The sequence below is a fragment of the Lytechinus variegatus genome, chromosome 2 (assembly GCF_018143015.1).
Source record: "Lytechinus variegatus isolate NC3 chromosome 2, Lvar_3.0, whole genome shotgun sequence".
Taxonomy (NCBI): domain Eukaryota; kingdom Metazoa; phylum Echinodermata; class Echinoidea; order Temnopleuroida; family Toxopneustidae; genus Lytechinus; species Lytechinus variegatus.
In genome coordinates, this window is record NC_054741.1 from 7,527,451 (window position 1) to 7,541,028 (window position 13,578).

Sequence of the window (13,578 nt, forward strand, 5' to 3'; positions counted from 1 at the left end):
TGATGAAACTTTAGTGCTAACAATAACTGTCATTCAAATATGTGTCAATCTGGAAGAAATGTCAAAATTAAGACATTGCAAATTTATCAGATTTTTATGTTTCAACCATATCACACAGGTCTATGACATGGCCAAACCTACTTTTCAATCATTAGACAGTAGAGTATGTTAGCTTTAATTTGATACCAAGTTTGTAGGTTTATGCCAAGTTTTGACAAAAATATTGAGTTTTCCCAAAAATTGCACCAAAAATTGTGTTTTCCCATTGACTTTGTACAGGCAGCACCGCTTCCAGGGCGCCGCTTCCGGCACCACCCCTCATCACCTCTGGTGTCCTGACTTTTGAGAGCTATAACTCAAGTTCTATAAATTCTACAGCAATGAAACTTTCCAGGCTATTGCCTTTTAATTCAGCTTTAAAATGATACTAAATTTGTTGGAATAGCCTCTATGGTTTTGAAAATAATTAAGAATTACTATAGCACGAAGCCAAATTGTGTAACAGCACCACCCTTTTTGGGTGGCATAAGATAATTTAAACTATTTAAAACATACATGTATTCCAATAAAATCCAAACTAAAATCAAGAAACCAGAATTCAAATCTTAACAACATGTATGAGATTTGAATTAATTATACTGGAACATTCTCTATCGATTTCAATAGAGGAGCGGGAAAACCTCTGCAAATATGGATCTTGTCCCAAATTTATCGGGAGGGCCGGGATCCTTGTAACTTTATATTTTGGTAATTTGCTGTTATCCTTGTGAGTGAAATTGTTGCTATTTAAATTCTTTTCTCACATTTATTTTGTGACACTTTGAGGTGAAACATTCACCGAGAACCTATCAATTTGTTCTTCTTCACAAGAATCACTCACTATTCTTTCTGTTATTTAATAGATAATTGCATTCATTGCAGGTTTCATATCAACTGAAGCTTTGAGGAACCATTCACAGAATAACGATCCCGATTGTATCGAACAAATAAAAATACATGTACATTTTCCACTACAGAAACCCCCCCCAAAAAAAAAAAATTGAAAATCAAAAAATTAAAATAAATATTATATAATAAAAATCCATGTATACAAAAGTTCATTGAACATTGTGTGCAAAACAGGTTTCCACATATTGAAAAGAGAGAGAGGGCATTATTTCATGAAAAATTGACGGAGTCTCCATCATAAGAGCACACAGGATAGATAGTCTGTGATGAAGATGATGATACAAACTTGACATCAAGCAATTTCCTTTGCATACCCCCTGTCCCTCAATGACATTTACAGTATCCTGCTTTTTCATCATCATAGACATGTTTGCATCAGACCACATTCTCCTGACATGAAGAAATGTAGTGCTATGAGTTTGGCAAACCCTGCATCAAAACATGTCAGACTGGCGCAAACTCTGACTGGTCAGGCTAGAAAATTTTCTAAACCTTGGCAAATTCTGCTGTAAACAGATAAGGGGGGCGTTTCATGAAATGACTTGTCGGACGTTTTATCCGACAAGTCCCATTTTATCCAACAGTTACCATAGGAACAGTGCCTCTCAGCCATTCAAAATCATGGAAAGATGTCAGATCTGACAACTTGTCGGATGAAAATATTGATGAAACGCTCCCCAGGATGTATTAAAATGTCACAACTTCATGTACATGTATATTGATCAGATCACAATAATTGGATGTGCGCTACCACATAAGATTGCATCATGTTCACATCAGTGCTTAGTTTTATGAACGTAAACATTACTTTCTTTGTGAAATACACTCACGCTAAAAATTTAAAACTTCAGGGAATTTGGTCTGATCAAGCAAAAAATTCAAACTATAGACAACTTGGGCTGATCGGAAAAGGTACATGTATGTGTAGTATGAAAATTTCAGACTAAGTACAGTAAACAAATATCTTTAAAAATGCTTTTAAAGTCAATTTTCTTTACCTAGAATTATTTGCAATTTGCAAACCAATACAGTAAAGCCTTTACATATGTACAGTCTACACAATACATGGATAGATTTTTCTCTATCTACAAACATACTGTACAGTATATTCAAATTGTGTCCATACTAGGGTGGTCTTGACCTTTAAGGAAGTAGCGAGACCATGGACACTTGAAACAGGTAGTGTACTAAAGCACAGGTGCATACATGAATAAAGGTCAACGCTCAAGACATTCACAATATTCAAAGATGAGTTGTGCTTGCACAATAATGAATGCAAACATAATGCATGTGAGTCACAAATTTCTAGCTCTATATATGTACATTGCAGAGGAAAGAGCACAGATGTAATAGATGAAGAGGAGCAAGTCAACATACAACCAAAGCTTACGAATATTAAAGCCAAAGTTTCCTGTAATATCCAAGCTCACACAATTCATGGACAAGGGATTTACATGTATATCAGCAAAAAAAATTCAAGTACCCTGTACATGTACATACAGAATGTATGGAAAAAGTTGAGAAGACACTACCCGGCAGTTAGCATTATGCAACTCTGATGTACATTTTCGCTGCACTGATACATGCACATGCTATAGATATTTACAGCTCTTTTTGCAATTCAAGGGTTGTTTTACCTGAAAATATGCATTTTTGTGAAATTCTGTATTTCTTCTAAAATTCTGTGTAAATTTTCTGTTACAGAAACTATGGAAACTGAGGATTAACTTCATTGTCATCATCATCATCATCTAGTAGTGTCATTTGGCTATTCATGTGCTTGCCTGTGTGTAAACCAGGGGAGTGTTTCATCAACATTTTCATCCGATCAGATCTGACATCTTTCTCTGATGTTGATTGGCTGAGAGGTACTTTTTCTATGGTAACTGTCGGATAAAATGGGACATGTCGGATAAAACGTTCAACAAGTCCTTTCATGAAACGCCCCCCAGGACTGATGTAATCTACATTGTACATTTGACCACACAATGTTGCAGAGCACTCTTTGTCTTCTCAGGAAAGGGGTCTTTTTTCCTGCTCTTTAGCCTTCCCTCATCTCGCCAACTAATATAATAATAATATATTAATATAGGGTATTTATATTGCGCACATATCCACCTTGTTAGGTGCTCAAGGCGCTCCTATATTACCCGGCTAAGCTAGGCGTTCATAGCGCACACAGCTTTTTAAGGAATTATTTCCTACCGGTACCCATTTACCTCACCTGGGTTGAGTGCAGTACATTGTGGATCAGTTTCTCTCAACTTTTCTGGTTTACACTGTACAGCCATTTCAAGGACGAACCTCATTTCAGAAAGAAAGTACTCAACCTGCCAACCTTCCACTTACTTGCCTATCCATTTCACTCCTACCTCTCTACATTGTATCTACTTTTCTTAATCCTTCTAGGATTCACTTAATAGTGTACCGTAATCCACTTCCACGAAAAACACAGATAAAAAAAATGAATTCCATTGATAATTTTAGTTGTGGGTTTAATTCATTCTAGGTGTACATGTATGTGTGTGTTTGCTATAAAGCAACTATTGAAGACCAGTGAATCTTCAATTGTGTCTCCCATCGAGGTGTACATGTATACCAGTTACTTGATGTCCTATGTTGATTTATTTCAGTACTTATTAAAGGCAGTTGCAGAAAGAGTAGTGTTTAGTGTAATTTAATGAAAAGTTGGATTTGATATTCAACAACAAGGCCCATGATGACTTACAATTTTTATGTATGAAATTATTATACCAATTACATGTACAGTATTGTTCATGAAAACAACTAGCATTTACATGTAGACATCAAAATTTTATTAAAACTTTGTATTCAAGGTTTTAGTTCAAAACCACTCTTTTTTCACCCATTACCCAAAGGTCAAACAAGGTCTTGTGGAATGGACACATTTTGTAAAGATTGCACTGCACAAATTAGTAAAAATAAGAAACAATATCAAATCCAAGTTCAATTGTGACTTACCAGAGGTATAAATGTGAAGATATTGTATTTCTGATTGCAGATCTTGTTGGGGGGATATTTCTCTTGCTGTGGGCCTGGCTTGCCAAGCCATACTGTCCGGGGAAACAGCTCTTTCTCTGGTTTACATCTCAGTTTGAATGATGCACAACAACTACAAAATGATAGACATTGAAAAGTTAGAATTCATGCAGGAGATGTGGATAAAGACTCACTACATGTAGGCCTGATAAACGAATAAGGGCAAAGATTTATGACCATGTACATGTAATCAAGAATATACTGCTATTTTTTTGTAAACTCCTCAAAAAATTTTGGAAATCTGACTTTGATCGAAAATCTCTCCTTGATTTTAGTAAATATCAAAGTGCAATTGATATTAATGAATAGAGCATTTAATTTTCTTTAAAATGACACCCTACATGACATGATTATGGTTCACATGGATGTGCAGTGCCTTGAAAGTTGAAATGTGGGGAGAGGTCAAAATTGAAAAGTTGCAAAATGACACAATATTGAAAGTCACTGTTCTTATTTCCGTGGTGATGAGTGAGTTTCTCAGCAGTTTCTTTTGACTCTGATCGATAATTTCACATCGGTTTTAGTAAATATCATTGTTTAATTAATATCAATGAACAGATCATTTAATTTTATTTCAATGATACATTGTACCCTACATGATGGGATTATGGTTCACATGGAAGTGCAGTGCCTTGAAATGTGGGTCAAGGTCAACATTCAAAAGTTGCAAAAATGACACAATATCAAATGTTATTTTTTTTTTCAGTGGTGATGACTGAGTTTCTCAACGTTTTTTTTATTGTTTTCATGCACCTTAACATCAACATTAACATGGAATCAAACACACCTCTGCACAAGCAAACACATAACAAACAAACATGCACGGGTATTTCAAACCACGACTCAAACCATGTTATCTCACAGAACCATCACTACAGAAGCAGGAGCTTGATTTAAATGGATTTTCATCTGTATTGACACAGACAAAAGAATCACATTCTGTATCGATCCTTCATGACTATTTCTGCTCATTTTGCAGCTTTTCAGTTCAGACCTCATCCCACACTTTTGAATCCTGCTCTTTTCGTGATGGCATGATCTTAACAAGCATGGTATCATTTCAAAGAAAATTAAATTATCTTTTGAATGATGTCAAATATGCATTGTGTAAAATTAGGAGTTGGTAGAAAGTAGTGGTCAAACACAGATTTCCAAACTTTTTCGAGGGGTTTATATGGTCAAGCTGATTTTGCATGAATTTGGCACGTATGCTATTAAACTGCATTTTTATTTACCAGTAGACTCTAGTCGGTCAATTTTTAAAAATATTTTTCAAAGGTCATTCCTCATTGAATTGTACACTTTCACAACATACAATATTAGAGCGATAAACCTCAAAATATACAAAAATAGACCTGACCAATTGCAATCATCCCAAACTCCTGCATTGGCAATGAAAAGTGTTATGCATGGTACAAAACCAACAGTACATCATCCAGGAAGGTTCTCTTGGTCTCCAAAAAGTAACAAGTGGAATGCCTCTGGCCGTCTCACCTGCATCACGCGGTTCAATATAGCAGCAGTGCTGACTTTGAATACTACTCTAACTCGCAAAAGATGTTCAGTGATACATGGTTACTCTTATTTCCCTTTTTTATGAACTAGACCAATAAACTTACAGAGATATGATGGTTATTCAACAAAAAACCCCAACATGGCCAAAGTTCATTGACCTTACATGACCTTTGACCTTGATCATGTGACCTGAAACTCGAACAGGATGTTCAGTGATACTTGATTACTCTTATGTACAAGTTTCATGAATCAGATCCATAAACTTTCAAAGTTATGATGGTAATTCAACAGATACACCCAATTCGGCCAAAGTTCATTGACCTTTGACCTTGGTCATGTGACCTGAAACGCGCACAGGATGTTCAGTGATACTTGATTACTCTAATGTCCAAGTTTAATGAACTAGACCAATAAACTTTCAAAGTTATGATGGTAATTCAACAGATACCCCCGATTCGGCCAAAGTTCATTGACCCAAAATGACCTTTGACCTTAATCATGAGACCTGAAACTTGCACAAAATTTTCAGTGATGCTTGATTACTATTATGTCCAAGTTTCATGAATCAGATCCATAAACAATCAAAGTTATGATGGGAATTCAACAGATATCCCCAATTCGGCCAAAGTTCATTGACCCTAAATGACCTTTGACCTTGGTCATGTGACGTGAAACTCATGCAGGATGTTCAGTGATACTTGATTAACCTTATGTCTAAGTTTCATGAACTAGGTCCATATATTTTCTAAGTTATGATGACATTTCAAAAACTTAACCTCAGGTTAAGATTTCGATGTTGATTCCTCCAACATGGTCTAAGTTCATTGACCCTAAATGACCTTTGACCTTGGTCATGTGACATGAAACTCTGACAGGATGTTCAGTAATACTTGATTAACCTTATGGCCAAGTTTTATTAACTAGGTCCATATACTTTCTAAGTTATGACATCATTTCAAAAACTTAACCTCAGGTTAAGATTTGATGTTGACGCCGCCGCCGTCGCCGTCGCCGCCGCCGTCGCCGTCGGAAAAGCGGCGCCTATAGTCTCACTTTGCTTCGCAGGTGAGACAAAAATTAGACAATTAGCTGATTTGAAATCTAAAAGATCAAGTTCATACTGTCAAAATTTGAAATTGTAATTTAGGTTGAATAAAAGAAAAGAAACCAGTTTCTCTGACACTATTTATCGAGTTATTGTTTCACCAAGATTGCACAGATCTCATACATGAGTGATCCCTTAACTTGAAACCTTGTCTTCTCCTTATTCTTCAAAGCTCTTGATGAATTTCCTCTCCATTCAAATCAAGTACTTGTGAGGGTTATTGTCAATCAATCATCTTAGGAAGTACCCAAAAGTCGTTAGATCAATAAAAATCTCAATATTCATTTTGGGCGACTTACATGTAGTGTTGGCTTTGGGGTGTTTGGTCGTACAGTATATGCAGCTTTCTCCCGAGACCCTAAGAATTTTAAATGACTGTACTACAGAAGTCAGTTGTACACTTGTAAAGTTGATCAGATAACAAACACACCTTGCTGAAGCATGTAAAACAAGCAAATACGAAATTTTTATGATCAAGAAAACATCCCCTTTTGACATACATGTACATGTTGTACTTTATTGACTAAATTGCAAACTCACACATCGATTGCTTACCTTGAACAGGCATTGTTAATGTTGCAGAAAAAACGTGTTAAAGGGTCCTGCCTGTGGGTGCCTCGTCGAGTCAATGACTCATTCTCGTTGTCGAAACCGTCCTCTCCCATGGCCAGAGGGAGGTCCTCAACTGAATCTTCCTCTGATCCAACACTGTCATAAAGAATTTAAAAGACAAATGAATATATTTGCAATAAACATTGATTTAATGAGAAAGTCTGCATCAATTGATGTTAACTGTCGATCTTCCAAGTACGTGTGTACGTTACAGTAGATATAGAATCCCAGATATTATTCTGGTACAGTCCGACCTCTCGTATCCTGCTCCCCTCATCCAGATCTATTTTCCGGACGCACACTTGCTGAGATTTTTTTTTCAATTCAATCTAGTACGTGAGGAAATGAGATTTCAATTTTAACTCAATCCTTTATGCAAACTCACTTTGATTACATATATTTCCCAATATTGTCTACCTACAACATTATTTTACATGAAAATATCTCACCCAAATCATCGAAAGAACTTAGGCAGGATGATTTTCTAGTAAATCAGGGCACAGCACAAACATTTCATCACATTTTCTTTTTGTTTCCCGGGGAAAAACAACATACATGTACATGTATGTCTCGCTAGCTAATGCTAGGCCTCAATACAGAAAGCGCCATCTATTAAGTTTAAGCCTACAGTCAGTGTAACAATGGCTGAAATTGCGAAGCTGCGATACCTGCCGCAATGATGTAATTGTAAAACTCAGTTTCGTCAAGTCATTCTCTTTCTTTTGAGGTATGCGCAGTGTATACCTCAATCATTTTAGCAGGATAAATTATCCACCAAATTTGGCCATCGTTCGATTTCATTTCTGCTTGTTTCACCAAGATTGCACAGATCTCATGCTTGAGTAATCCCTCAACTTGAAACCTAGTCTTCTATTTATTCTTCAAAGCTCTCAAATGAAGTTCCTAGCTAATTTCGCTAGCTAACGCTGGGCCTCAATACGGACAGCGCCATCTATCAAGTTTAAGCCTACAGTCAGTGTAACAATGGCTGACATTGTGAAGCTGAGATACCCGCCGCAATGATCTAATTGTAAAACTTAGTTTCGTCGAATCATTCTCTTTCTTTTGAGGTATGCTCGATGTACATGTATACCTCAATCATTTTAGAAGGTAAATTATCCAACAGTTTTGGCCATCGATCGATTTCATATCTGTAAAAATACCGCCTATAATTTGCAATGACACTGTGCAATGAATACTCTCTGTACGCCCACCACAATAGATAACATGTAGCTGCCACCGTTCCCGGCAGCCGTTACTTGGGGAGGCGCAGGCAGCAATTGGCGGGATATATTTGTTGGTTTGTCAGGCAATACAAATAGAATAAAAAGTTGCAATACTATGGTAAAATATATATTTATATTTAGAAAGGAGGGGGTACTACCAACCATTGACGATATAAACTTATTTTAGAATATAAGGATCAAGAAAAGATAATAGCTATTAAAATGGGAAAATTAGGGCGGCACTTGCAAAAATGGGAAACAGAAAAATTATGAAAAGGTTAAGTTTGTAAGTCTTTATTGTACTTCAATATATGTAATGCTTCTCTCGTGAGCTTGTTATATTCAAAATTGTTCATCGAATTGTTTTGTACAGAGTGTGATCAGATCTTCTGGACAGTTGTGTGTTGTATGTGTTTGTGTGTGTGTGTTGGGGGGGGAGGGGGAAGTTTGGTCTTTAAGCATTTTCATAATAACTGATTTCATTGTTTTCATTGTATATACATGTATGATTCATGCTTATAATAAGTTAGTGAAAAAAGTGAAAATATGAAATGTAAAGTATTATATGTGATTTGAAATGTTGAAATGAAATGTTATGTAACTTTTTCGTTCATGAAATCAGAATAAAAACATTATTAAAAAAAAAGTAAGTTGCCAATGTCGGAACCTTTCTTTCTTGCTAAATTGTAGATGAATTGATCAAGAACAGTAGATTTCCGTTTACTGGTAATCTCTTTTGATTCTTTGAAATCTTTAACTTAGTTTTTGTTTCTTGGTACCTCAAATACATGTATGCATGAACTGTAAATGTGAGAAGGATTTAGAAAGAGAGTGTGATAATTATTTATTTTAGTCCAAAGTGGGGGATGCGGTTAATCCACGGGTGCGGTTTAGACTTTTACTTGCGGTATTTCTTGCTGCATTCCGCAAGAACATCATTCAAATGACATTACAACAACGGATTGGTAGACTCTTCAGCAATCAAAAGTGGTGTTCGAGATGATGAATCTTTTCAGAGAAAATATGTCTTTGAAAATACTTGAGCCACGTGTATTTTCAGCACAGAAGTGCACTAACCCAAGCTTCGGGGCGCAAGGAAATTACACCTCATCAACAATGCGCTTCATTATTTTTCAGAAGAGGTGATTATATTGGTTGACCTAAGCATATAACAAGACTGGCAGCCGTCTGTTTCGAGGAGTTTGTTAATTCTTTATTTATTCCTTATGCTATTGTGCAGCCACTATTAGGGGACTTACAATGCAAAATCCCCCCAGTCGGGGCTCTTCAATTTTAGTCTTTATAATGAATCAAACTTTTGAAGATTAACATGACCGAAATGCAAATTAATATTCCCTCTTGGCATTAATTGCCAAAAAACAGGGAAAAATCAAGTTAAAAGGAACAAAAACAGTGACTTACCTCGGCTGTCGCACAATTTCACTTCCCCGTTTTATCCGAACTTACATGTAGTACATATACATATACATATGGCCATTGAGTCCCCTGCACAGATCGCGCAAGAACTTCAGTCTCTGTATTTGGTGAGTGAAGCAAATGGAGTTTAGCTGAACCAACATAACAGAGACCGAAGCTTTTGGTCTAGGCTGATGTAGACCAAAAACTTTGGTTTCTGTTTGGTTATGTTGGCTGTTCCGCTGAACTCTGATGGCTCCACTCACCAAATACAGAGACCGAAGTTTGTGTATTAAGTTCGGTTAAAACAGGGAAGCGAAGTTGCGCGAAGTTTATTTTTCCCCGTTTTGGTGCACTTCAGGTTAAAACGGGATACAATTGGCGACAGCATGCAAATTTGTGTGCTGTCACCAAGCGGAAGACAAAGAAATCAAGATGGCGACGTAAACACTGCCGTAAGCTCTTCCCATCTTTTCATAACAAATTTCTCGTTTCTTTAATGAATTCTTCTTTGAAAATGAAATCAATATCGCAGAAATGTTGGAAATTAAGTTGAACCCCATGTTTTAGGGCTAGATCTTTAAGTTTTAGAGGGAAAGTAGAAATCTCGGGGGCCAAAGTTTCAGGTTTTGTACCCGTACGTGGGTGAATATATCTTAGGATCCCAGGTGTCAGTGGGGAGTAACCCTACGTAGAGTAGATGACTTTTACTCCCCAGACGCCTCCAGGCTATGTCTGAGCTGTGTACGAGGAGAATTTTTTTTTTAATGTTAAAGTTTTAAATGTCTATATGTATATACATGTATATTCACAAAACTTCTCGACAGATTGATTTTATGCATGATTGGTCAAAATATAGCCAGCCTGACACTTGCACGATTTTGTGTCACGTATTGGCACGATTCAACCCATTTTTGTTATGAATTGTAACAAAATGGCCGATCGAGACGGGGGTAGAAGGGTAGAAGGAGAGAACTTTTCATTTTTTGAGGTTCCAGTCTGTGCCCAGATGTCAGAAAAACTGCCACTCGTTAGACCTTCATCCATATAATCGTGGTAAGTGCTTGATTTCTGTTTTAACTATTTATTCAGAGAATTATTTTGACCATACTTCACGCTTGTCAGGTGAGTATGCCAAATTGCACGTACGATCCTGGGCTCCCGCCCGCGAGTTCCCTGGGTTAGGCTTGTTGTAGACATCTGATTGACTGAAACCAAATTAGCCATTGAAATAATTGACTTAAAGGACAAGTAGATATCTATACCCCAACAAAAATTTGATTTGAATAAAAAGAGAAAATCCAACAAGCATTGAAAATTTCATCAAAATCGGATGTAAAATAAGAAACTCCTCCAAGTCCTCGAAACACTCAACCACCATGTCAACAGACGGCTGCCAGCGCCAGCTGTAGACAGTAGTGTTGTCAGTCGTTCCGGGATTGGGATGAATTCCCGGCGGTCTGAGGCTCCGAGACGGTTCCGGGATCAATCAACTTAGACCGTATCCCGGCAGGAAAATAAAATCAATAATGGCCAAATTCATGTTGTAATATTTCCCTAATTAGTAATTGTACTTACGAAATACGAGAGAACAATTTAGTTTCAACTGGCTGTGTGCACATGCACCTCGAAATATTACGCAATTACATAGCTGTCTGTACTCGTCGATCGCATGAGCATGCACGCAATCTAGCTTTGCACATGGCTCCGAGAGATCTACGCAGACAACAATCGTCTAATGTATAGTCTCATGTGCAGACCTCTTTCGCCTCAGTTCGTTTTACCGAGTCATTCATTTACCCCATACTTTCGAGTTGAATCTGCTACGATATGTATGGACTAGTGAATTTATCATGAAATAATTTACTAACAATTGACGATGATGATCTATGAGTATTTGCAAATTTAGTCATTTAAAAAAAGTCGACATTAATTTTGTGATGATTGTATTTGTTGGGGTATTTTTTGCGAAAAGGTTTGCAAATAACAACTAGACGAATGCGCACCATGTTTCAGCTGGTTAGAGCCGGGAGAGAGAGAGAAAGGGGGGGATTACGGGAAGTGCTTGGTCGTTCACGACTGGGGACCATCTGTCATCGACAGCCGTCAATGGTTGATAGTGTTGACTTGATGTTTACAATTGCAAACCAGTCGGTCAACTCCTAGATATATTTCGACTTAAATTATAAAATTGTACCAAAACGCTGTTAGAATTGGCGATGTTTAAAGTGGCGTTGTTTAAACTTTGAAACAACATTGTTTTGAAAGTCATATCATACCCTATATGTTGTAAAAATATGTTGTTAAATGCATCAAACAAATTTCCAATTATATTAACAGTTTTAAATGATATCGTTGGAAATTGCAAAAAATATTTAAAAACAAACTGTTTAAAGTTTTAAAAAATTTCTATTGGTTTAATAGTTTAAAAAATAGTTGTATATTGACTGGCTTAAACACTGTTTCTTAATATTTAAATAGTTGTTCAAAATATTTTTTTTACTGTGAATAGTCTGAGTATCTATTCAAATAATGTTTTCTTGATCGAAAGTAATTCATGATTAAAGAAAAAAATGAGTTTGTTGTTTTGATGCGAAGTGCCAGCCGCCGGGACTAATCTTTAAAATTTCCAAATAAGCTTCTCTGATAAGATAGTATTCACTTTTCTCAGTAGTGATATCATACTGTTCAGAGTTACGAGAGAGTGAAACTGAAAGTTAATCCATATTCCGGGCTAGCTAGGGCCACAGGCGCACTGACAAGACATTACGCAATTTGCTTAAAACTGTCAACCACGTGCGCACCGACCACAGATCAGTGGCACCGACACGTGTGTTATTGGACTGTCAGATCAGCAGCTGGATCGACTCAAACATAATTCGGGTCATGTCAGTGGTCATCAATGTTTACAGTTTGCGGTGGTGGCACGCTTTGACTGTCTCATCATTATTTTCCCCACGTTTTGAGTGAATGTTTACAATCTGCGGTGGTGGCATGCACACTTTGACTGTCTGACTGTCTGGTGCACCACCAGTGCGAAGTGTTGTACCGTATTTAAGGCTGGAAATGTAGGTATACAGTTTTGGATTGCATTTGTGCGTGGAGATACGTTTCGGGATTCGGGACGAGCCGGGATCCCGATAAGGAAATTTTGAAGTTGCCGGGACGGTTTCGGACCGGGATTTTTTTTTCTAGATAACAACACTAACACTAGTTTTAGACAGTCTAGGTTGATGATGAAATAGATAAGACAATTTTCAGAATACCAATTAAAAAGAACTTTAGCGAGCTGTTATCTTGCTGACTTCGAAGAAAAGTCAAGACTGTTTTTCAGAATACCACCCGTGCATGGACCATGACCACGAGAACGCAAAATCGATCCACCCGAAACCCTCCCACGATCGCAAAGCGAGGCACACCCTGCATTTCAGGGGCTCCAAAATGACAAAACTACATGCTTTTTTTCGCGATTTCCAATCGATAACACAATAATATTACTTTCTGATAACCAGAAATGTTTCTAGCATGCTAATCTTTTACAGATATTTATAATAGGTGAGGTAAATACCTTTCTAGTTCCTGATATCTGGAGTAACTCGGTTGATATTTCCTCCTTGAACCGATAATTCGTGTAGAATAATGATTCGCCATAGTCAACTTCCGGTATTTCGCGAGATCATGATGCATGATGGGATA

General features: G+C 37.0%; 1 protein-coding gene across 1 annotated transcript in view; it reads right to left on the minus strand.

Moving 5' to 3' along the window:
- Positions 1-13,539, minus strand: part of LOC121407198 (probable phospholipid-transporting ATPase IIB) — a 35,929-nt gene extending 22,390 nt beyond the window's left edge. The window contains exons 1-3 of the mRNA XM_041598156.1: positions 13,451-13,539; positions 7,184-7,336; positions 3,931-4,081 (exon numbers count right to left, since the gene is read on the minus strand). Coding sequence (XP_041454090.1) covers positions 3,931-4,081; positions 7,184-7,336; positions 13,451-13,533 — 387 coding nt within the window. The 5' untranslated portion in view covers positions 13,534-13,539. The remainder of the gene's footprint in view (positions 1-3,930; positions 4,082-7,183; positions 7,337-13,450) is intronic.
- Positions 13,540-13,578: the final 39 nt, after the last annotated feature.